Consider the following 26467-nt stretch of genomic DNA (forward strand, 5'->3'; position numbering starts at 1 on the left):
TGTAGGAGCTACCTTCTTGTACCAGCTTGTAGCAGCTAGCTAGCATTTTTGATGTACGGTAGTTTCATATTAGGCTTTAGGGCTGTCAGTATTTGCTCCCTCAGTTTACTCTTTAAACTTTAAACTTTACACAGCTGCTCTTTCATTAGCAGTCAAACAAGTAAACGCTAGTAATTGTTCCTAACACTGAGCTGGCTAATTATGGCAAGATCTGCTACTGAAAGACCTTCACAACCATTTGAAGTAAAAAAATGACTAGTATTGTGTGAACGGCTAAAGATGCAGTATGTAAACAATGCTACATCATAGTCAAATTGCACTTCCCTCTAAAATGTCAATTTAAAAACAGACTTGATATTATTTGCTTTAATCTTTCTAACTAATTCTGCCTCTTTATTTTTTGTAAATTTCCCTCATGGTACTGAAAATTATATTGAGTCTTATCCTTGGTATTGGTACTGAGTTTAAAGTTGTAGTATTGTGACAACTCTATCAGGCTTAATTGCTATATGATAACAATGTTATTGTTGTCTTCTTTGTGTGGTCTGCATTTATGTTTTTCATTCTGTAAAAAGAAGGACAAACCCAGCAGGGCCACACACTATAACACCTTGTTAGTTATGGTCTGGTTTTCATTTCCACACCTTGAGAGGATAAAATGTTGAGCTAGCATCCCCACCTCTCTCTCTCTCTCTTAAATTACCATTTCCTTCTGAAGGAGCATGCAGCAGAACAATTCATAATCCTCTGGTGCAAGACAGTCCAGATGTAAAACCTCTAACCTGCCACTTTGGTTCAACTGTGGGAGCTGACTGCACTCACTTAAAGCTTCTCTTCTTTTTTTTTGAGTTTTTGAACTGTAGGCGTGAGCATTTTTTTTGTAAACTTCAAACCCCAAAACGTTTTTGGAGGAACATATTCTTGACCATATTATATTTTTGCACGCACAGCCGAGGTGTAGAAGGTTTCCCCTCCTGTTACATAATCACTGTGGATAAACTGAAACATGAAGCTAGCTGGGACACTACAAAGCTGTTTGCAAATGTTCATGCTGTCATGAATTTTTCTGGTCACTTTTTTTTAAATTTCAGCTATTTGTTTTGGTCTGCGCATTCTCCGCCGAGCCTGGTGACCTGATTAGTTTCATATTGTGAGAACGAATTGATTTTGTTTTTGTCTCGTTCGGCGTTTTTGTGTCATTTCAGTGCATGTGATATTTGACCAATGTGGGTAAATAAAGGCACTGTGGGCAGACGGTATAATTAAAGCTTTTAACTCCAGGAGATGTTGAAGAGAGGAGGTGTGTGTTACAGAGTTGCAGACAGTTGACCAATAATTTGAGAAAAAATAATAAGCAATCTGAACCACTTTTATATATAAAAAAAAATATGATTAGCCAATTAAAAAATACCTTTAAGAGAGCAACAGACTGTCCATTGTGTGTCCCAGTGTCAGCTGGAACTGGCTAGAAATTAGATAGATAATTTGAGCTACAGTTGTAGTTTGACTTTTAATTAGTCAACTGGTAATTGATTTATTAAATTCAGTTTATCCACAGCTACTCGGTCAGGAGATGATATGATGTTGGCAGTGTAGCTTCTCATGACCAAATATGGCAAGATCTGGTGCCGAAAGTCCTTCACAACCAGTTTTGGTAAAAATTAACAAAATAAGTATTTTGCACGACTAAAGTTGCAACAAGCTTTTAGGCAAACAATGTTACAAATTGGTGGTTATGTAGTCAAATTAAAATAGTACTTTTACTTTTTATTGTTCTAAGCTTTATAAATAATTACGCCTCTTTACTTTTTTTCATGGTATTGAACATGGTATTTGAAGTATTTTACTTGGAATAGGTATCGAGTTTGAAATTCTAGTATTGTAAAAACCAGACCTAATTGTTTATTTTTTAGCTGTCAGATCATACAGTCTCATCAGTCTAAATAATAGGGCTAGATTAAGGCATGTTTTTCTTGCTGTTATTTTCATCTGTGCTTATAAACTTATCTTTTTTACTTCAGGCCATGTTGAATCCCTCAGGACTAACTACAAAAACAACTAAGAGATAAGATAAGATAAGATAGTCCTTTATTTGTCCCGCAGTGAGGAAATTTACATTGTTACAGCAGCAAGACAGTAAAGATAAAGATAATAAATAATAAACATGCGCTACCAAAAAAAAGACTATACACAATTAGTTAAAAATAGAATGTTGAATGTACATTATAGACAGCAGAATATGGCATTGATATTAACAGCATAAATAGTATATTGCAACTACAACGATATCGGAAGTTTTAATCGCTAACGTTACCTTACAAAGTCTAAAGGTTCCCCTTAGCGAATTTTAAATTCCTGTAAAAAACTTTTAGGCAAATTAGTGACAAATAATGTGACACTTCTGCTACTTCATGTCAACATTGTCCCGTTATACTGTAAATGATCACCCCCTGAAAGCCACTGTGTACTGAATGCTAATGCAAATCCTGCTGTAGTTTAGACTTTAGATTTACTGGATTCTCCGATTCAAACCATATATTAGCCTCTTTTAATGTTTCCCTGGGATTTTACTGTAATATCTAGTTTTCAGAAATCATTTGACAGATCATGCTGACGCACAGCAGTCAGTATCATGTTTTAGTAGTTGTTGTCCTTGGAGCTGAGGGACAGGGAAGTGGTTGGCCGTCAGCGGTGGCCAACAATCCTGAGGTCTCTTTAGTGAGCCTGACCGACCGCATATTGTTCCTGGTGAGAGGATTCTAGTACGGTCGCTACAGTAAGCACCTCGGCCACGACCTCACTGTCTACTCACATAATCACACTCGTACAGTACGTGAGCACACACTTATTGTTGTGAGTCGACACTCTGTGGAGGCAAAGAGGTGCCTAACTTCATTTCAAGTTTTAAACTCTGACCTCTTGTGACGTTACAGGGGTGGGTGGCCTCACAGACCGCCACAGTTACTGTTCTGGTTGTTCTCAATAGTAAATTGTAATTGGCCCATGATGTTCTTTCGTAATTGGATTTAAATCCAGTTAAACCTAAGCAGCTATGTTTCATTTCAACTTGCAGACTAGATGGAAAATCAGTGCAGGAAGCACACAGAGCAACATCCTTTTCTCAGATATCAAAACATACAGAAAAGTAAAAGAATATTTCAGAGGGCTGTTTCCTCTGATTCCCCTCAGCTTGGCTATCCTCTGTACAATTAAATTAAGTGTGAAGGACTGTTAAAACCATTAATAATTCTGCTCCACAATCTCATTTGACAAGTGAACATGTATCATTTTAGTGCATATTTTCACTTAAAATAAAAACCTTCTGTTTCCATAACCTTAGAATAAGTATTTAATGTGTAAACCATGAATATGTGTTGTCATGCATGACAATCCCGCACGTTTATTTTACATTATGAAGGATGACATCCTTTGTGGTATGCGAAGGCCACCGTAGTTCCCTTAAGCCCCGCCCCACACTATAGAGTATAATTGGCCAGATTTTGGTCCCGATCTGGTCCTTCCAACAATCGTGGGTGACTTCCAATTTTAGGCTGATTTGAACAGATTATCTGGCCAAATGACCCTGTAGTGTGAGGGATTAACAGACACAATTTTCACGTTATCGGAGGCATCACAGTCTTCCCGATTTTTAAAATCATAAGTGTTAAACATGTTTGATATTTTCAACTGAACAGCGATTGTATAAGCCAAGTTGGTTCCGTCTTCTCAGCCATGACTTCATCCACAGTTTTTTTCTCAGCACAAAACATCGCACACACACAACAGCTATTAACTGACGACGCCAACAGTCCGCCTCCATGTCTGTTTATATATTCTGAAGTCACGTTCAATCACGCGAGTTGCTTTGAGATCCCAAATCCCTGGAATCTCATCCCTGGTCTTTGACTGGATCGTCCAGTCTGTGCTTTCTCAGGATTAAAACATTGACAATCATTGTTTTTCTGGTCTGGAGCAGACTTTACATAACAGGGAGAGGGAGGGCTGAGCCAAGTCTGCAGTCTCACCGTTAGATGTCACTAATTCTTACACACTGGACATTTAGTCCTCTACACAGGACCCTCTGTTGGGCCATAAATCCCCAGGAGTTTTACCCCGTGCCTGGATGTTTTTGAGGGAGCCACGTGGAACACATCCCATGGCACCTCCTGCTTCCTGTCTTAATTTAGACATGTTGAGAGGGTCACGCTGGAAGAACATCACAACCATCCATCCCTCTGCCCCTTCCCTATTTGTCAGTAACCCCCTATGACTCTCAATGAGGTCCTCAGGTCTATGCGGATGTGTGTGTGTGTGTGTGCCTGTTTGAAGCATGAACCTGATGATGTAGGTCACCCACCCCTACTGCTCCGCTGTGTAAATCAACCCAGCTTTCTTTTCTTTTTCTCATCTTTCTGTGTTTATCACTCACTTCCCTCTTTGTACTGTCGTCGGTCACGGCAGAGGAATTCCTCGAGTAGGTGGGGGGCGGCTGATGCGAGCGCAGCTCAGATGTGGCGGGCTGTGTTTATTGTTGTAAAAAGACGTATTTGTCCACTTTCTCTCGATGCCTGTCATTAGAGACCATAGTCAAAGTAAAACATCTCGGGAGGATGGGATCACTTGTGTCAAGCACTGCAGAAGGTTAAAATGTGTATGTTTATTTAAGATAAGATAAGATCTGAGTTTGATTTTGTTTAAAACGTATGGCAGGACCCGTAAACATGCACACTAACAATGTGTAAACAGAGTACCCCCGTTCCACAGTTTTCCAACAGGTGTTTAAATGACTGAATCTGAATTAGTGGAAGAACAAACTTGATGACTTGACTGAAGCAACAAGCAACAATTTTTAAGGATTATCTGATTAATACCGTCGTCTTCATTCACATCTTTTCACCTTAATGCTTAATACACTTCTAACAAACAATTCTGACAAACAGTATGTATAAATATTATGCACTGTTCTGTTTTTCCCACTTTGACGTCTCTCGATTTGGCCGGCGCCATGTTGACAACCAGAAATGCAACGATTAGTCGATTATTAATTGGTTTCTAACTAGAGGGTTTTTCTTTAATAACTTAAACAAACTTTCAGATTATTCTCCTTCCACTCACATATACTTTATGGTCTTTTTTACTCTAAATAAGAGCATAATTTACAAAACTGACATAATTTTCTCTTGAAGACGATCTGGAACTAGTGCTTGAGACCATTAACTCCTCAGGAAAGTGGTTATCGATGTCATAAATCAACTGACAAATAGGCTCATTTCCCATGTTTTTTTTTGCAACCATTGGAGTGGCCCCCTGGTGGCTACTCACGATATTAGTATTTCCTGGTTGACTTAAATGAGGAACCTGAAAGACTCAGTCCGCCTTTTCTTCTTCTTCTTCTCCTCCTCCTCCTCCTCCTTCGTCTTCTTAAAATGCAACAGGCTAACCTTTTCTAACAACGTAATAAATATTAGAACTGCACCAGTTTATTGTTACTTTCTCTGTGATTATCAGGATGTGTTGAGCAGCCTTGTTCCAGGATTTCCCTCCTCCTCAGTCGTGCCATCTGGCCCTTTTGGTTCTCCGCTGCTGTGAAAGGCTCTCCCACACCTACTGTACCGAGGGTGTGTGCGCTGTGCTGTTCTGTGCGTGTCCCTGTTGAGGAGTGATAGAGTAGAACAGAGAGAAAGGGAGCCAGCCTGAATGGGATGGTTTAGATTCTGCTGGAGAGGAGGCTGGCATGCCAAAAAGTGGGAGAAACAAAAGATTAGAAGAACTGTGGCAATGTAAGAAATGCACACACAACACAAAAAGGAGCACATACGTGAACAAAAGCGCGCTCCTTTAAAATTGCGTGCTTGTCTGGGATTGTAAAGTCCCGCTTCGCCTCCAATGAAAATACAACCCCGTTTTGTGTCCCTTCTGTGTTTTGGGAACTCTTTTGAAATGCAATTAGCATTTCATCCAGGCCCAACCAGTTACATGCAATGAAGTAATACCCTTTCGTATTTAGCCCTTTGGTGTGTGTGTGTGTGTGGCTGTGGAGAGCACAACCTTGTTTAATCCCTTGAAAGTTCTTTTCTGTCTGCCTGCATCGCTGTGTGTCATACAAGCTAATCAGTCGGCCAACGCTCACAGTAGAAAATGCTCCTGCACTGTTCCTGCTCAATTGGAACCACTTTCCTTTTTCTCTGTATCCTTTCCTTCCCACTATTTCTGAAGGAGAAGAGAGGGGAAAAAAAAGTCTTGTTTTTAGTTCGGGACGCAAGATGCCATTGGCTAAACTTGAGAGCAGCCGACCACGGCCGTGTGGACAATACCTCTCTCTCTGTTTCTTTTTTCACAGTAAAATGCACACTTGATTGGCAGCTTCTTGCCCCTGAAGGAGAAATGCCTGGTTTGAAAAGTTCCATCCGACAATAGCTAGAAGGCTGACCTCATGCATTTTTGCCTTTAAAGAGGTTTTCATTCAAGTGTTTTCTAGTATCCCCTCATGTGGTATAATTTGGCTGCAGTTCAGGAGTTTGGCATCATTATTTCCCCCCAAATCTCTGAATCTCTCTCCACCTTCTTATTGGACTAATGGTAGGTTTTCTATTTTTCCCCCTTAAAAATAAACAACATTCTGTTTTTGGGTCGAGCGCTCCAAAATAAACCCTGTGAGTAACACAGTGCCTTTTTGTCAGATTTAATGATGTATGTTTTAGCTCTAGTCGCTTATTAAGTTTCTTAATTTCTTCTCCTTAACATCCCTGCACGGCGAGAACATTCACTGATCTAAATATAGGGTCAGGGTTAGAGGCAGAAACTACATGTGAAGTGCAATTGTGGCTTCTTGAGTTGACCGGGTATGGCAGCCGCGGCTGCGTCGGGCTGAGAATGGACTGTGGGTGGTTTCTGAGGTAGCGCCCAACTAACACTGGGCTGGTGGCATCGCTTAGCGGGGAGTGCAGCTCAAACAGAAAACAGTCCAATAAACCGAACAATGGAGGCACCACAGCCTGAGATTCACTTTAATCATAAGGGGGAACTAATATAGCAGATGTTATATAAGAAGAAAAACATGTCGTTTATTTGTATTGTATGACATTTTGCAGTTTTGGTGATTTGTTTTGTTGCCTCTGTTTGGTCTTTGTGGCCTCAGATGACTCTGCAAACAATACTACTTTTTGTAGCCGCTTCTTTAGCCATGTTTTCATCGAGTGGAATGTTTTTTTTTTTAAATGGTGGGTTTGATTCTTGTGAAGGACATCACGCTTATGATTCTTCCAGTGATGACACTCTCTGACCAATCAGTGGCCGGCAGTCTGTTGACGTCACATTTCAGTATCGGCTCATCTCCCTTGGAACCTCGCCAGAGTAGGTACCAGGAAAACACCAGGCACCTGGTACCTGGAGTGTTTCTTTGCCCGCAGTCTACACCGCTATACTGAGAAACCCAGATAGAGTTGTGTGGAGCTGAATCAGCATTGTTAAACAATAGTTCCAATGTACCGGACATTTGTCTATATTTAAAAGTGACACGCTACAGTTTTAAATTGCAAGATATTTTGAGTCACCTCTTTCTCTGCCTGCTCAAAAAAGGGGCAGTTTACCCTGACTTTTGTGTAATGACCTGTTTATCCAGCCACAGGGCCACTTCCATTTTCCACTGTGTTTACAACCCTCGCAGTGAACCTTTACGTTCTCCATAACCACAGACTCATACATGAGCGTTCATTAATCCCTCTCTCTCTCTGCAGTGTGATGCCGTTGACGCTTCTGTTCCTCTGTCAGTATCAGTCACGCTGTCTGTCGGCATGGTTGGGTTTTAGTGTGAATTTGTGCTGAGGAGACACACAAACATTCCAGCAACAGTTATATTAGTTGATCCTAATGACAGAGCAGTTTGTCTTTGTGGCCAGACTGACTCCAGATCACCGACCAGAGCTGTAAGATTGATGAATGGGATCCCAAACGCAGGCCTCCCAGTGTCAGACAACTGGAGATCACGTTCTCCGTTTGTGTGTGTTTGTGTGCGTGCGTGTGCGCATGTAGCTGCCAGATATAACCACACGATCTTCACCAAGGGCGTCTCAGGACCAGGGAAGCCTCAGGGCAGGGATGCCACATGGGAAAGCCCTTGATTAAAACTCTACAGACTTATACAACACACCCATCAACCAAAAAGGAAGTAAGAGTATTACTTTCCACTTTTTAAAGCTTCCACTTCCAAGTAGTTTCAGTTAAACTACAGGGAGAAAAGGGAAAGAGTCCTTGATTATGATGTAGAAGTTGGTGCTTTACTGGAGTGGCAAAAAGGGGAAGACAAAAAATGATCTTTCTGTCACTGCACTCACACGTGTCACTTTTACATTTAAAAGTGGGCTGGTCTGACACCTGGTGTAGAACTTTCAAGCAGGCAAAACTATCACTCTGTTTATTGTTATATGTGACAGATATTATGTTTAAGTTAACCTCCAGTCTGTGTGTTTGGAGCATGCGCTGTTCTAATCAAAGCACTGTTGTTATACCTTCCTATGTGTCCTATGTGTCTTTGTCTAACTACTAATCATCAGAACCTGTACGATTTGTCGGTTTACAACCTAACTACCGTCAAACTACTAACTAACTGTGTGTGTGTGAAATAAAGACACTTCATAAAGACACTTGAGTAGTTCCCGCCGTACTTGTTCTGGTTGCCCTTTCCAGAAGGGATTATTGAGCTGAAAGGATCAGTCAGTAGAAATATGGACACCTGGAGTTGGAGGTCGCTACTTCAGGTTAGCAGAGCATTGAGTGTCATGGCTTATTATGTAGCAAGAGTTGCTAATCTTGCTAAGTAGCGGTGATGTGATGTTTGACATATCTGCCATTGTTGGGGGCCCTCTGTCTGACAAAAACTATGTCCAACAGGGAGAAAACCCTTTTGTCAAGAGTTCTGTATTAGCTGTGTTGTGACGCTGGAAGTGGCTATCAGAGGTTAGCAGAGCAGTGTCTGTCATGGCTAACTATGTAGCAAGAGTTGCTAATGTTGCTAAAGTAACAGTGATGTGATGTTTGACATATCTGCCATCGCTGGGTGCACTTTGTCTGACAAAATGACATCATCGTCAGAGAGAACAATCTTTTCCAAGAACAAATTTGATCGGCTAGCAGCTGTGTTGGTTTATTTATCGGATTTTCACGTGGCTGATTCAAAGTGAAGCAATGGACCCACAGTGATGCTGCTTTATTCAAAGTATTCAAAGTGAGTGATTCAGTTGTCACCTCCATTGCATATGTCTGAGCTGGCTGTTAGTGAAAAAGAGAGCGATAGTGAAAGCTGATAACAGATATCAACTTCACAAAATTCTTTGTTATAAGAAAGTTAAACAAGCTGAAAAATCAGAAAGCTTGTTTTAATTATAAAAAACATTCAAACGGATTAATCAATAAATGAAACAGTAATCGATGAATCGTTGCGGCCCTACTTAAATGCGTATCTAAAAGCACCTTATGTCACTGTCAAACCAGACAGCCTGTAACATATGCTGCAGTCATGTCAACCACTGAATCACCTGACTCAATGCAGCGGCATATGGCATGTTCTGATCTATACCATGAACTCTGTCATAGTGACTGCCATCATCTGACTGTAAAGTCTGGGGCCGGCAGTGAATAATTAATGCTAAAGATTACGGCATAAGGGTCAGTGTCAGGAGAAACCCTAGAGGCATCAGTGATGAGCACTGACCTCAGGAGCAGCGCTGCAACCAGACACCTCCTCAGCACCTCTGATAGGGATATCCAATAGATCCATGTGTGTGTGTGAGAGAGAGATGTGTCAGGCAGGGATCCTGTGGAACAGTCACTGTGAACCAGACTCCAAACACTAGTTGACTGCTTAACAACTGACTGACAGGTGACTGGGTCAAACCACCACCAACCGTTGGGGATAATGTCATTGTCATGTTGCTCATCATGTTTGAGCCTGAGGAGAATCAGTGTTGTGCTTGAACAATTTTTAGTGAACGTCATTCTCAGAAACACACAGAGAGTTGTGTGGAGCTTGTTAGATATTCAAAATGCAATTACTTGCAATTACTTGTTGTAAGAGCTTGATGCCAGAGCCCAGGCCTCAGTCATCACTTTCTGTTTCTTCTGCCAAAGACATTAGTGATTGACAGTGTGTTTTCATAAATTTCAGAACTCTCCAGTGTTCTGGCCTGTCACTTTGCCGTCTAACTGAGACCTTTGTATCCACATATGCAAGTGTCTTTTTGCACCTCTCTACACGGTCTCTGACTCCCAGGCTTATCAATGTCAGAGGTCCACGCCAGGCTCTCCATGTCGCCTTAACTGTGACGGACAGATCCTTGGTGCCCCCGAAGCTCCTGGGGTCAGGGTTGGCATATTGCAAGGAGCCAGGACAAAAACTGCTCTGCCTCTTGTAAAACAGACCTGTGCCATCCACACAGCATCTGTTTTGAATTTGGCCCTTTGAAGGAAGTGTGGCATCTGGGTCAGTGGTTGTGAAATGCACCACCCCTCTGTTTTGGAGTGGGGGGGTTGGAGGTTGGAAGAGTTGGATGCTTCTTGCCAGCATCCAGCTAAACACTGTGGTCCACATGATGAGAGGCAATTATTTGGACGTTTGGTAGTGAGGCTTTTAAAGCACAAAGATTTACCACATAAACAGTCTGAATGATGTTAGAACTTTTGTTCCGAACACTAAGGGTAAGCACGACAAAAGGCACTTTCTCAACAAACGATTTTGGCTTGTCTAGGTCTGTAGAAACTGGGAACATTTGTAGTTCTACGAATCACATCCAAAGGGACGATTTTAAGGCCCACTTCAGGGAAAGGACTTTCTCAGTCCAGTGGGAACTTTCTTAGTCCGATAGGAACTGTGAATCACATAAGTGTACTTTGATTGGCCAAACTCTTAAACCATTCTTTTGTTCTGCTTTCTGCTACGTATAGTTGGTCTGTTTGCGCCACTTGACCATTTTTTCTGGCAGCTACTGCTGTGTGAACGCAAAGTGGGTAGTTCTTCACAGATCGTCTTGGTGGCTGCTTCCTATTACCCAAGTTCTGATAACTCTTTGGTTCGAAACACCTATAGAGATTAACTTCTGTCACCCCCTTTACCTCAATATGATGTATGCCTAGGTAATCCTGCCACCCTCACCTTTCTGCTACCTGTTGAGCCAATCCAGTCATACTCCAACCTGTTGCTGCAATGAATTTTAAAGGTTGCTGGTTGCTGTTTTTGACGGCTCATCTTGTACTCATTCAAGATTCTTTTACTGACCCATCCCCCAACCTGATGTACCATTCAGATGCATCCACTCTATCTTGAAGCCTGTAATTTTGCAGCTCAGACACTCCACAGAGAGTTCATGATCATTGTCATCCACATCTTCAGAAACATCACTCTCAGTTTCCTCTTTTTTTAACATCACATATGTACAGTAGATGATGGAGGTGGTGAGAAGTTCTTCAGAAGTTTCACCTCTCATTCGAGAGGCTTTTTCTTCAGTTCTCTTCGGGAGTGTGGGCTGTCTTCCATGTTTCTGTCATCGATATGCTGTCAAGACACTTGCATCATGTTTTAACCATAATTCCATCAATATGTGGAATCCATGTCATGAGGATTTAACTCAATGATGTAAATAGATATAGTGCATGCATGGATCCAGATGTGTTACATGTATCTTAGGTGCTCTATTACGCATTTCAGTGAGATGGTCCAAAAACGTTGGTTTATAGTTTTTCAATTAAGCTCACAGTCAGGAAGTTCCCAACCACAGGAGAGAGAGAGACAGAGTGGGGAAAATAAGAGGATTTATTCAACCCCCGGCCCCTTTGTCCAGCAACACACTCACATCCCACTCTGCCTCACCCTCTGTCCAGCATCCACTACCCACCAGCCCCAAATCCCTTTTTGATGGGTTTCCCAGCCATCTCTCTCCATTCCTGGCACACACACACACACAAGCGTCCGTCACACACATCCACAACATCTGCATCAATTGACTGTGAGTGTATCTATCAACCAGTGACAGAAACCAACCGTGTCGTGCTCTCCTCTCCTAGCTGACAAACTGATTGATGGGTGGTTGTTATTTAAACACAGGCCAACACTGAGAATAACTCCGATTGATATAGCAGTAATGGAATATATGAAAAATGGGACATTTCCAATGTCCAACTTTCCTAAACGATGTCTGCGTAAGAAAAAAGAGGAACCAAACAGCATGACTTCATCCACCGTAGCTGCTGATGTCCCTTTTCAACCTTGTAATTAACAGCAAATACTTAGTAAAAGGGCCTCATGTGTTCATGCTGTTGGTGAGGCTCTGTGGTGCAGATTATGAATGGGATGGGCAAAAGACAGTCGGGAGGGGGAGGAAGACGCGACAAAGTGGCCACATTTTAACTTTGAGCTGTCTCCACCCCACTTGTCATGCTGTGTTTTTTTGTTGTGTTAACCATGACAACTGTCTCAGACGGCAGCCACATCCAGCTTTGGGATTATTCAGTGTGAGAGAGCTGAGCATGAGATGACAGGGCAGAGAAGAGGAGATGAGACAAGACTTAGGGGTGTAGAAAAGACAAATTGAGAAGTGAGGATGATTGGAGGAAACAGGGGAGCAGAAAGGCTAATTAGAGAGAGTGGCAAGCGAGAATGTCAGCAGTGCAGAAATGCACAAGAGAATTTCATGCTGAATTACTTAAACTACCTTGAGTGAACATATTTATTCTGGCTCAACATGAAAATTTAAAAGAATAAACTCAACAACAACAACTGCTTTAACAGTTATGACAACATGAGGACAACAGTAGATGTCATTATGGAGGAGTGCAATGATTCACTTAGACCACAATGACCAGCAACTCTGCCTGCCAGCCCGTCTGTGTAGTTTCAAAAGCCAAGCCTTATGAACATCTGGCCACTCAGTGTTGTCTGCAGATCACATTAGTGATAATCTATACTCACAATCTGCAGCATGTGTTTTTAGTGTATCATCAACATCCATTAATATGTTGCTGGTTGCTTGGGTTCCTCTGAACAAGGTACCCAATCTGCAGTGCTCCCCACTCAATAAATGGGACGGTTGTATGTATGTATATATATATATATATATATATATATATATATATATATATATATATATATATATATATATATATATATATATACATACATTGGTATGGCATGTATACTTCTGCACTTTACTTTATTTTTTCTCTCTTTTTTAATCTCTTTTAATTACCTCCTTTTAAATTTTATATTCTGTTGTGATTGCTGTGTTTTATACTGTATCTGGAATTGTCTAGTTTCTGTAACTATTTGTACTATCTATGCTGCTATCTCAACCAGGACTCCCTAGAACGGGCCCTTCCTGGCTAAATGAAGGATAAAAAAATAATAATAAAGGACACTATAAGTTATTAAAAATATAAAATACATATGTCTGGTGTAGGATATCATAATTTATGATTGAAGACTAATGATTCAAATCTATTACTAGCAAGGCTGAAAGTATCAAATTAATGCTGAATTCTCACTTTATTTACTTTATTTGTCACTCCTCAAGAAAAAAAATGATGGTAATCTGTACAGAACTCCTCAAGATATCCCCACATTGGCCCGTGCTTTATTTTTGTATTTGCATTGTTTCCCCTCTTTATTGTAGGAATGCTCCCTGTCCTCTTGCTAGCTGGGCTGATTCTGGCTTTGTCCATCCCTGGCACAACGTCCGAGTCGGCCACTCTCCGATTCCTGGGCCAGACAGACTTCACTGTGAACGAGAGCAGCACCGCTGTGGTCCGGCTGGTTGTGGAGAGAGTGGGAGACCCGGTCAATGTTACGGCGCTGGTTCTGGTAGGACATGAAACAATCACATTATTGATAATAATAATGAATGTTGAAGAAGGTCTGAATGATGAGTGGAAAATCCTGTATGTAATTATTATATTGTGAGTTGTCATGCCAGAAAAATAAAAAGGAATCAGTAATTAAAAGTTTCACTTCATATCATGATATACGGTATTGTCTGATTTCACATGATAATGAGATAAGTTGGTTTTGTAGAGTCTGAAGTGGCACTTTTTTTTGCAATAAACCTGCCCAAAATATGGAAATTCCCATGAAGTAGAACTTAAATTATGAAGATGAGCCTTTTCCTCAATTTACCTGATCTTCACACACTGTTTACTTCTTTAATTTAAACATGAGACATGACATTCACTTCATACAATAACTTATAACACAAATACAATGTTTTGTGATAAAACAATAAGTTGTCACATGATATGAGCACATTTATTTTTTATATTTTTAGTAGATCTTACCTGTTCTGGGTTGGAGAAGCTGGCACGAAAGCTGTTCCCCGGCATTATAAAGTATTTTTGATTCTGATTCTGATCATTTTGTTTGTTTCTTCTTGTGTTGTGATAAGGTGACTTGTGAATTGGTAGAGTGAATCTGCTTTGTGGCGGTTACCTCCTCACTGCCTCTTCACACTCTCATAAAAGACTCTTTATTATTAAAACGTATCTTACCTGACTCATATCTTTTGAAGATGTATCTAGATACATGTTGAAATGTCCAGAGTGTCTTACTTTAGTGTATTTGTGAGTGATTTCATGTCTGCCTATTTTTTCTCCCCCCCTCAGCTGGAGGGAACAGACACCGGGGATTTTGAAGCCGTTAATGCTGCAGCCTTTCTTCTCTCCACCGAGACGAGGAAGACCATCTTCATCGCCGTAAAAGATGACGACTTGCCTGAAGCCGATGAGACGTTTACCTTTAACCTTACACTCCAGGTAAAGGTCAATTTTTTACTAAATTTTTCCTCAATTTTCCCGACAAATTGTGTGTATTTAATGATTGATACATCCCATTCCCACTTGGTTGACCAGTGGAAATTTAGTTCAGAAGGATTCACTCTCAAATGACTGCAATTCACAGGGAGGGTTTTATAGACGTTGGCTAACATGTTGATTTCTTCTTCGTTGTCTTTACATGATTTTTGGGCACCGCTATGATGTGCGTTCACCCTCCCTTCATTATTATGTACCTAGCCATCAATGTTTGTGACCTTACTTTTCACAACATGTGACTGCACTTAATAATTCTTATTTCATTGTTTGAATCAATTGAAAGATCAATTTAAAGAGCGATTGAAGCAAAAGATAATAGTAAGGTAACATTGTGAGCTCCATGGTGTTGTTTATTTCTTCCTCTTCTTCTGCTTATTTTGTTTGCGGTGCATTCATGACGTCACAATCCATTCACAGGTGAACACCGCAGCGAAGTAGGGCTGTAGGTATATATTATTCTTGATTAATTGATTAGTGAATTCATTGTTTCGTCCAGAAAATGTCAGAAATCCTTCAAAAAATGTTGATATGTGATCAAAATAATTCATTTTGAATGATTGATCTGCTTTATAGCAAATATACCAAACAATGTTCACATTTAGGAAGCTGAAAAATCAGAAAGCTTGTTTTGATTATTAAAGAAACCGGTTATCAAAACTAATTCTGTGATCAATTAATCATTAAATCATTGCCAGCCCTTCAAGGAAAACAACCACTGTCAATGGGAATGTTGTTATCACCATTTTTCAGGGTGGGTTCTGGATTGTTGTGTCCCCCTTCACTCACTCTTCTCTGGAGCTCTAAGCTTTTTTTCTCCCACAAAGTCCCACTGTTCCGATTCTGCCCGTGACCGTCTTAAATCCTAACCCCAGCCACTGAGCAGTGAGGAGCGGGGGGGCGTCACACAGTGAACCCCCGGGCTCGGAGCTGCAGGCTCTTTGATGTATGTGCACTTTTTCCATGGCTGGCGTGGGTGGGGCCCAGTGTTGTGAGGTTCCCTGCTAAAAGACACCTTTGTGCAAAGAAACTAACTTTGACAGCCACTGCCTCGCCGCACATTAGATTAAAGTGATGCTCTCATTCACTGTCCCCATTGACTTCAATGGGCATGACCGTTCCGTGGATTGTGTGTTGACCACTGACACACTATAATAAATGAAAGCTCGGTCTGTTACAATGAATGAATGGATTCACAACTAAGCAGCGTTACAGGTATTTTTGGACTATTTGTGTGCTGAAGTTAAAGGGGTTATGTGCAGTGGTGGACCAAGTACACAAACCACGTACTTGAGTAAAAGTTGAGATACCTAATGTAAAATATTTCTCCAGTAAAAGTGGAAGTATGGGGAATATAACTCATAGGTGATGCAGATTAGATGGATCGATAACAAGTAGCATTTTCAATATTTATGTATGTCTGCTGCGACTTTGACCAATGAGTGAAGCCTGAAGCCTGATTGTGACTCCGTTTTCGGGCTGCAGGGATAATCCAGCGAGCTCTGGCAACCAGTGTTAGATGCTTGTAGAAGCTCTTTTTCCTTGTTTCCATGATTTCCGATGGTATTGCTCTGTGCGTCCACCATCATCGGCTCCCTTGCGAGGCACACAATGACGGATGAAATGAACCCAAAGTACGGACGAAAGGCTCCAAACCATCTCCGTCTTTTGTGTAGAGTGTAAATGGGCCTTAACTCTGCTGTTAACACAGTTGTCAAAGTGCTACGAGCTCCCATCAGCGGTCGTATTGAAGCAATGGCCCAAAACACCAAAAACCAAAACATAAACACAGATTGCAGGCCACAAAAGAAACATTCAAATTTTAAATAAATTGGCTGCAATACTGGTCATTTAATAACGTACAAAACATTTCCTGTATATAACATAAACTGAAAAATAAAAGAATAAATGAAATGGGCAGGTGGCGTTGGCTTCTCTGACATATTATGATTTGCTGTCGTGCGTCATATCGTACGAGACCTTTGGAGACGTCTTAAAGTTTGACTGTAAATACTTGTCAATGGAATTCCCGTCCCAGCCGTGGATGCCTGACACCAAAAGACTGTCTCCGTGGTTTCATATAACCTTTAGCTGTCACGTTTGATTGATGATCTAAAGGGGGGAGGGGGGGATGTTCATTCCGTCTCATCGTCTCTTAAAAAAAAAGGTCACTGAGGATCACTGATTGTCGTCCACACGTGCATATTTACAAAACAGCGAACAAGGCCGAGCAGCTTTTTTCAGCGAGATTGACCCTCCTTCACAACAGTTTTTTTGATTTGACGCCACATTTTTTGTCACATCTGGTTGAAATACAGTTGCACAACCCTTTACTTAGCGTGCTACCAGAGTGAACGAACCAGATGAGGCCCACTTAGCCCTTCTGTTTACACTGCAGAGGAGACAAAGCGTTTGGTGAAACGCTGCCCTATCAGTTTACTGAAGGATTATAAATGTGTCACTTACAATCGAGGTGCGTCATAGGTCTAGCAGAAAGAAAAAAAAAAAGTTTGGATGGTGATGGATGATTTAGCGAACAGTCCTGACTGAATCTGTGAGGGAAATATTGCACTTAGCTTTGTCAGAAATGAGGATAACACGTCAGGAGTTGGTTGGTATGTACAATAAGAGCTGTGTAGAGTTACAGTACGTGACCAGAGCAGGTGCAACTTTCCAGGGCTGTGCAGGAGCAGACGGCAGCAAGGGGGGGTTCACATGCTTTTGGTTGGGGGTGGGGTGAAAAATGTGCATTTTTACGACATTTTGTAAAACTATTACTTGTTAGTCTCTGGTGTTTCCTCACTTTTATAACTTCCTCATCTCTGTTTTACGTTCAATATTTGTTAATCTTGTGTGTGAGATGGGATTGTTGATGGGTGGGGGATGGGCAGGTGGGTGGGTGTGTTGTTCCTTGTGTTGTTTTTTATCTTGTGAAGCACTTTGAGTTGCGTTGCTTTGTATAAAAAGGTGCCATATAAATCAAATCTGATTGATTTCAAACATTTTTACTTAAAAATACATGAAAACTATGACTGGGTGAGTGGGTGACTGGCAAAACGTTTCCTTCTCAAACCATAATTGAATGATACATTTTCTCAAAACAATAACAAGTGTTGTAATATAAGGAAGTACAAATACTTCGTTACGTACAAAATGAACATACTTTACTTTGTTGTTTATATTTCTAGCAACTTTTACTCCACTACATTTCCTCTAACTATCTTTGTTACTCGTTACTACCAAACACAATCAGAAGAAGAAGAGTTGGTAATGGTCTGTAGTTATACAGAGCTTTTTTAGTCTTGAAGAGCTGCTTTACACGCAAGATGGGGTTAAGTGTCTTGCTCGAGGACACATACAGACGAGCAGAGCCAGGAAACTTCAGTTCAATTAATATTAGAAAATGACATTTGATACTTAAGTACAGTCAATGTCATATACTTTAAGACTTTTACTTCACTTCAATGTTTATGACATTTAAAGTTTACGTAAAAACATTTTGAAAATGAACAACGAAAAATACATTTCTTTTGCTGTGTGGTCTCAGTGTTCACTGAGCTAGTGTTGCACCAAAATAAAATAAAACGCTAATTACTAACTAAACATTTCAAGCTTGCATTTCTTTTCATGTTGCTAAATCAGGACGGTGAGAGCTGATTTGGTTCCAGAATCTTGGATGTTTTGATGGAAGCCTGGCCTGTGCGCTTGGTTTAGACATGGTGGTTGTAAAGCAAGAGTTGGTCCATGTGAAAACATCGGTAAGCTCACTAATGGAAAGCTTGGAAAGTCGCAGCAAACAACAAGGCTGTGGTCTTTCTCTTTAATGGGGTTCAGAAAGAGGAAAAGCCTCCTTTCACAGATCACAGGTTGTGGTTCTTTTTTGTTCCGCCAAAGAAACTCGGCGTAAGCCTTCGTGCAGTCGCTGTGTGATTATTTTTCTTTTTAAACACACTGAGGTTTGTCGGGTCTTAGTGCCGGCTCACGGAGCACAACACACGTCGTGAAGAGGTGTCCCACTGTGAGCTAACCTGACGTATCAGCTGAGCTCAGACCAGCACTTCCTGCCTTTGTGCTGTCTCACCTGGGTCTCTCAGTGGGGACACTGGGACAAAGTGAAGTCAGTAAACAAAGGGGTGCTCTGGTTCTTCTCGTGAGTGACAGGGGGAGGATAACACGTGTTAAGATCTTATATTGTACTCTGAGTTTTGTTTGGTTTTATCTCACCATTCCACCTCTTCCCTCTTCTCAGAGTTCTTCTAATGGTGTGACAGTGGGGACACCAAACAAGGCAACTATCACCATCCTGTCCAATGACAACGCCTTTGGAATAATTGCCTTCAAATCAGTAAGAAACAACTGCTTCTTTTTGCATTTGTCTCCATTTTAGTGTCACTTGTTCCCATTTTTTTTTTTATTCTGAGCATGACTTACTGACATTGTCAGCACTGCCGCAAGTAAGTAAGGATAATAGTAAGGTAATGGAAACTGAAGACGATTCATCAGAGATGTAAGGTTACCACAGAAAGGCAGAAAACACAGTGATAAGATATGTTTCAAAATAAAATAAAAATCACTCTCTCTGGAATAATTAAAGCCAGAATTTTGAGGGAAAAAAGGTCAGATTTCTGAGATTTAAGTCAGAATTCTGACTTTTTACATGTGACCCTAATCCTCTGTAGGGGTCAGCAAAACAAATCACAGCAAGGACATCAGGACATCTGGTGTGAAGAAAAAAATGTCTGGCAAATCAAATATGATGGTGGAGTGAGTGTCCAATTAACCAAATCAATCCTGACCTGTCAGGAATCAAACGGGCAACCCTCCGGTTACAAGTTCCCTACCCACTTGACAAAAAAAATAAAAGCAGTATAGGAAATGAAAAGGAACTTATCTATTTATTTTAATATGTAGCACTTCAGAAATTACAATTCACCAAATATATATAGGTATATTCTCACTCAGCTCTAGTGCTTGTATTTGGCCCATTTAACTATAAATTCATTTTATTTTTGTTTGTTAGCACAGTCTTTCTTCAGTGATGTTTTGTTTTCAGTCAACTCATTTGTTCTGCCTGGTTCTAAACATTTTTCTGGTCTCTTTTCATGTCAGACTGAGGAGATTGTAGTTGATGAACCCAGAGGAAGGAGCCGTGTTGTGCCTTTGACCCTAATTAGAGAGAAGGGAACGTATGGGACCGTGACTGTGAATTATGAGGTGAGAGAACAGTCTGCATAATTAATTAATTAATTAATTAATCATACTTGTAATGCATTTGTCGATTTAGAAAATGTCTTTTTTTTAATTATTATTTGCAGCTTCAGTGGTTCGTAATTCATTTATTTATAATGAGTATGTTAATAATCATTTCCATCTTGCAGTTCTGTGAAAGAGGCAAGTGATAGGTGGACATTGGTCTGCGTTTAAGCTCACAGTGGAGATTGATGCAACACTCTGAAAGTCTAAAAGAAGCTTGTGACTCTTGTGGTTCAGATCTCTGAAGGTCCCAACCCGGCAATTGAGGATCTCAGTCCAGACAGAGGGAACATCACCATCCCTGTGGGACAAGCTGTCGTGCACTTCAGTCTCCTCATCCGGGATGACCAGGTATTGAACAGGCTCCTCAGTGCATCATGAAAAACAACACAGTGTCATATTCAAGATATTCGAGCAGAAGTTTAATTTTGCATACATTTGAACAACTAAATTGTCAGTCACATCCAGCTACGTTAGTAAAGATCAATAGGAGCTACTATAGAGCTCTTAGGCTCTTGGTTTGTCTCGTTACACTCACAAGTGGTGTTGTAGGTGACGTGAACAGTTGACAGTTTCATTGTTTCTGTCTCATATATTGTATTTTGAAAAGAGTGCTGTGGATGTAGTGTTTATTTACAATAAAATTGTCAACTGATCCACACATTTCATTTCATCTCCCCTTGTGAAACTGTTTCTGCTCCTCCTGTAGTTTGAGGTCCAAGTTTGGTTGCTACACCACCAAAGCGAAAGAAAGTAAAATCAATAAAGCTTATAGCACAAGCAATTTATTTTTGGTATTTTCTCTAAAGTTTCATATTCAGAGTTTTGAAACTACAAAAAAACCCAATTATTTTCAACAGTTGTACATGAATGTGCTTTCTTTCTCTATGGACCAGCTTCCAGAGGATGATGAGGTCTTTACTGTCAGACTAACTGATGTGGCAGGTGGAGCCCTCCTCAGGCCCAACGCCAGCACTGTCCAGCTGAGAATCCGCCGCAATGACAGCCCACTGCGGTTCTCTCACTCTATCATGGCAGTAACCGAGTCTGCTGGAGTCATCGTCCTCAATGTGACCAGAGGACGGCTGACTGAAGATGGACCACTTGTCGGCTCTGTTGACTCAGAGGTTCCTTATATATATTTTTTTTTTTATCAATCCAGTCATTTATTTAACTTTGTTTGTAACGTTTTTTTTTACAAAGACTCTTAAAGGTACAGTGTGTAACATATAGGAGTTAGGTTCGGTTTTTGTCGCCCTAGATTAAACATTTTTATACAGTTTTAACTTCAGTCAAGCCTGTTGCCATTTTTCTACAGCAGCTAAAATAAACATGATTTTGTGTTTTAAGAAGCTTATTATGCAAACAAAAAAAGGACTTTCCACTTTCTTACATGACTGAAGTCAGGATCAGGCGATACTGAGAGGCAGTCAGAAATTTTGGCCATAGCTAATGATAATTTGGCTCCCATATACAAAGATGACTGTGTCATCAGCATACATTCAGGGTTTGGCAGGGCGTTGATCATAAAAGAGGTCCCTAAAATCAAGCCTTGTGGGACACTAACAGAACAATCAACAAATGGTAAAGTCTAGAGGTTAAATAAGACTCCACCATGACCTAAGGTTTTACAAACTAAATAAATGTTACTCTAAACCTCATCATCTACAAGAATCGCTGAAACAACTGACTGAGAGCTTGATGTGGTTGTTGAAAAGGGAGTTAGTGGAAGAGTCATCTGTTGCAATCTGCTGTCTCACCATTAGATGTCACTAGTTCTTACACACTGGATCTTTAAGGAAGGAAGTTCAGTTTAACATCCTGACTGTGCTGTCTTCAGGTCTCCGTGGACTACATGGTGTTGAGCGGTGAAGGACTGGGCAGTGCCACGCCAGCTGTGGATTTCATCGACCTGCAGCCGGTCAGAACCGTCACGTTCCCTCCGCTCGTCTACCGGACCAGCCTGCTGTTCAACATCAGAGACGATGCCGTGCCAGAAATCGCAGAATCCTTCCACGTGATCCTCCTTGAAGACACCATCAGAGGAGACGCTGTGCTTGTGTCACCTAATGCTGTGCTCGTGACCATCGAACCCAACGATAAGCCTCACGGTGTCCTGTCAATCAGCAGCAGTGCAGTCATTCAGCCAATTACCATCAATGAAGACCTGACACACAGGTACATATGAATTCTATGAATTCAAGGTTTACAAGACACCAACAAAAGATACAAGTTGACCACATTAGATCTAACAATTTACACAGAGCAGTGGAGCTCCAACACACCTGATTCAAATGAGTGGGTTGTTGTCAGGCTTTTGCAGAGCTTGAACATGAGCTGAAGCAGGTGTGTTGGAGCAGGGAAACATCTCAAACATGGTTCTTCACACTAGGTCACATGTGAGTTACCAACCTTTGGCAAGTGACAGGAAGTACAGAAGATCTTAGGCACACGTCATGAGACAAACTCTTTTGGGTCTTTTTTAAATAGGTCCTTTATCTGGTTTTTTTGTTTTTGTTTTTTTCAATTAAAATAAGTAGATTAAACTGATTGTTACTTTACCTATTTAGGTTTTAGTAATAAGTGTCAGTTGTTCTATTTACCAATTAATTTGGTCATTTAGGTAAACAATAAATAGCAAAACAAGAATACAAGAGGAAAGTCCAAACCTGCTAACAAAGTAAAAACAACTTGAAGCTGGTTGAAGCTGCTATAATTAAGTTATATCTGACATTGTCACGTCCCCAGATTTGACGGCATCGTCATTGTAAGAAATGGAGGAAGCTACGGTGCCGTTTCTGCCAACTGGTCCATCAGCAGAAACTCCAGCGATCCGTCCCCAGTGTCGGACGACTTGAGTCCTGCGTCGGGCACAGTGATGTTTGCTGCTGGTCAGGTGAACGCTGTGATTCCGCTCAACATTGTGGCAGATGATCAACCAGAAGAGGCCGAGGCCTTCCTCCTCAAACTCCTGCCTCACACTGTGACTGGAAATGCGGAGATCGACGAACCAACCGAGGTCAGTCGGCATTTATTCATCCATTTATTTGTCGTGACAGCAACAAGACAAAAAGACAAAAGGCTGCACTTGTTGGGGAACGTTTCCTCCAGATGTTGTGCATCTGTCAGGCACGTGTGTGTGTTTGTGTGTGACCTGCTGTTAGATACGGTGGCAACTTGGCTCGTTCTGCAAAACTCGACCTCTTAATGTGACACTTTGCTCCGTGGGTGTTCCCTTAATGTGGCGGAATCAAAACAAAGCAGAAACAGCAGGCTTACGCTGTGTGTGGTGTCTGTGTGTGTGTGTGTGTGTGTGTTTTTTTTTTAGAAAAAGTGGGTGCAGTGGTGACACATTTTTATTGCTTCCATCTTTGTCCAAGCCTCTTGGCTATGTGTGAAAGCAGTGGGCAGATCTGAGACTTGTTTATGCCCAGTGCATGAGATGAGATGCTTACGAGCGCTGCTTTGGTCACACGCAAACACACACCAGACCAAACGCATCAGGTTGTGAGACTGTGTTGGGTCTGTCAACCATCTGTGCAGAAACTCCCTCAGGGGAAAAAAAACACACAAACTGTCTACTTAATCATTGTTAATTGCCATTAATGTTGTAAACGATATGTACATAATCGCGCGCGCGCACACACGCATACAGCAGTAAATCAGCTGTTTGTGAATGAGCAACGCTGGAGACAAGTGTATGTTTTAGGGAAATGAATTTTCATGAAAAAAACACTCGAGCAGTCTTAGCTGAGTTAATTAAAGAGGATGCCAAGCTAAAGTTAGCCCGGGGCTCTGTTTTACTACTTTCAGCTTCACTTGTTTTCTTTCCTCGCTCTCTGTTTTTCACCTCTCCTTTCTTCTTCATCTCCTTATGACATGACCCGAAATGCAGTCGTGGAAACACAAAAGCAGGACACACATCAAAGTCATGCAAAGTAATTGACGCTAAATTTGAGCTTCACTGCACTCACTCCCAACCGCTCATCCTCGAAGATCAGTCAGCTTAATCCTGGTTGTGGGGACCCACTGCCCTGCTCCAACACACCCGATTCAAAATGGTCAGCTCATCAGCAAGCTCCTGATAATGACCCAGGAAACTGGTCCTCAGGACCAGGAGTGAAATATCTGAATTGAATGAATGGACTGTACGTCACTCAGAGGTGCTTCTTCATAGCCAGTGCAGCAGAAGTCTTTAGCTGTGTTTCCATTGTGCGAAGCGGTTCGGTTTGAGATAGTGCTGTATGTATTTTTTTGCGTTTACATTAGTAATAGTGCCAAAACAGCCTGTACTGTTCCATTTTTTGGCACCTTTTACTTGGAGTACCAGAGTAAAATGGTACGGTAAGGTCATGACATTCAGCCTGTTCTGTGACGGAAAAAACTTCACTTCCTTGCAATCTGTTAGTGCAAACATTCAGTCTTGTATAAAGGGATTCTTGAGTAAAAGTACAAGTATCTTACCAGAAAATTACTTTGGTAGAAGTTGAAGTCAATTTTTATAAGATTACTTAAGTAAAAATCTTAAAGTATATGACATTTATCCAATATGTGAATTGGGTAGCAATAGTTGGTCAAAAGGGCCTATTTGCAGTGACCCGGGTTCGATTCCACCAGTCCTTTGCTGCATGTCTTCCCCCTTTAAAAAATATCTTTAAAAAGTAAGACTCCATAGAAAAGGTTTGGGAAACACTGAGCTACATATATGCTGAGTGTAACACGTGCTGTCTCTTCCTTCACTCTTTCCTCAGATGGTTTTCTACATCCAAGACAGCGACGATGTCTACGGGTTGTTTCGCTTCGACCCTGCGAAAGAACAAAGCATCCAGAGCCAGCCCAAGGGCCGATTCCTCTCACTGAACTTCCTCCGCGACGGCGGAACTCTGGGTGATGTGTCGATGACCCTCACCGCCCTCTATATTCCCGCAGGTCCAATAGACCCAGCACTGGCCCGTGACCAGGTTCTGAATGTTAGCAGATCTGTTAATGTGGTGTTTGGGCTTCAGCGGATGGTCTCCGTCACACTGCCAATCAGGAACGATGCCTTTCTGCAGAATGGAGCGCATTTCTTAATACAGGTAACTTTTAAAGATTTTTTTTTTCACCACTTCTTTTGACACTGGGATTAAAAACCATAGTTTAGAAGAATCTGTAAATGTTTTGTATCTTTTTGGCCGAATTATCCACATGGAACGGGTGTTTGGTTGGCGTTCCCTGTCGCCATCTTTGTCGTAGTCTTCTTCCTTTTTTTGTGTTTGGAATTTGTGCATGCTTCACGTCGTCTTCTCTATTTTCGGTGTATTTCTGTGCCAGACCATTTGGGGAAAGTTCTGTGTCCGTTTGGACGAGGCCTTACGTTTCCATAACTGCGCTCTTTCTGTTTGTGTTTCCACTTCTGGCCAAATGGTGCCATTCAAAGTTTAAGTGCCTCATTTGCATGTGTGAACGGTTTGACACTGGCACTCGAGTGCAGCGTGTCGCTACAGGACTTCCACAGCTCTCCAAACATCATCACCTGGCTTCAGACTCTTCACACTCTGTAAAAACCATAATCACACTACGCACTTCTTTCTGCCTTTTAAGATAATCTCAAACTCAAAGGGAACAAGAAAAACATCAGAGCTGTGTGATGTGGGAGAAGTAAAATTAAAAAGCACGTTTTGTTTTATTGTCCATAACGTGCATAAAAGTTTGACTTGTTTTCTGTGTCTTATAAAGGTAGACTTCATGACAAGGTCTTTGATTAACCCAGTTTGTGTTAAATGCCCTCCACCAATACAGGAATGCACTTTATGTTTGACTGAATGTGTTCTGTATTTGCTGCTGCATTTGGTGCATGGCACCTTTGACTAACATACTATCGGTCGCCTGTTTTATTCTTCTGTTAACTGAGTTGTATCTTCGCCCCGTCCCCTCTAGCTGAAAACCCTGGAACTCGTTGATATCAACCCCTCAATTCCCTCAAACAGCCCGAGGTTTGGGGGACCCCTCAACCTGACCTTAACTGTCACACCTGACATTGCTAACGGGGAAATTGGTTTTACCAGTGACACCAAAGTGGTGGTTTATGAACCAGAGGATAGCAATACCAGCACGGTAAGTTATGACCCCGACTTTCGGCACATCTGTGATGCTTGCTTTTATTGTTATGCAGACTTCAGAAATACCCTTAAAAGCATAAAAGTGAATGGAAACAATTTATAAAGAACCAACCAGTCTGGTACCCTGGCGTGTGTTTTCTCTCACTGATTCTTTACTGCCTACAGGGACAGAAGCGAAAAACAGATTTTAGCTGCTTAACAAAAGGCTGTTTGCTTCATAGTATGATATTTTAAGCATATGTTTTCCACTTTATCTCACTGGAAAAACA

General features: G+C 41.3%; 1 protein-coding gene across 2 annotated transcripts in view; it reads left to right on the forward strand.

Moving 5' to 3' along the window:
- adgrv1 (adhesion G protein-coupled receptor V1) overlaps nucleotides 1-26467 on the forward strand; it is a 148436-nt gene that overhangs the window by 4052 nt on the left and 117917 nt on the right. For both annotated transcript variants that reach the window (XM_058636829.1, XM_058636830.1), the window contains exons 2-11: nucleotides 13659-13846; nucleotides 14641-14790; nucleotides 19094-19189; nucleotides 19954-20058; nucleotides 20335-20448; nucleotides 20994-21224; nucleotides 21938-22275; nucleotides 22846-23116; nucleotides 24849-25175; nucleotides 26017-26193. In XM_058636829.1, coding sequence (XP_058492812.1) covers nucleotides 13661-13846; nucleotides 14641-14790; nucleotides 19094-19189; nucleotides 19954-20058; nucleotides 20335-20448; nucleotides 20994-21224; nucleotides 21938-22275; nucleotides 22846-23116; nucleotides 24849-25175; nucleotides 26017-26193 — 1995 coding nt within the window. In that variant the 5' untranslated portion in view covers nucleotides 13659-13660. The remainder of the gene's footprint in view (nucleotides 1-13658; nucleotides 13847-14640; nucleotides 14791-19093; nucleotides 19190-19953; nucleotides 20059-20334; nucleotides 20449-20993; nucleotides 21225-21937; nucleotides 22276-22845; nucleotides 23117-24848; nucleotides 25176-26016; nucleotides 26194-26467) is intronic.

The sequence above is a fragment of the Solea solea genome, chromosome 8 (genome assembly GCF_958295425.1).
Source record: "Solea solea chromosome 8, fSolSol10.1, whole genome shotgun sequence".
Classification (NCBI taxonomy): Eukaryota; Metazoa; Chordata; class Actinopteri; order Pleuronectiformes; family Soleidae; genus Solea; species Solea solea.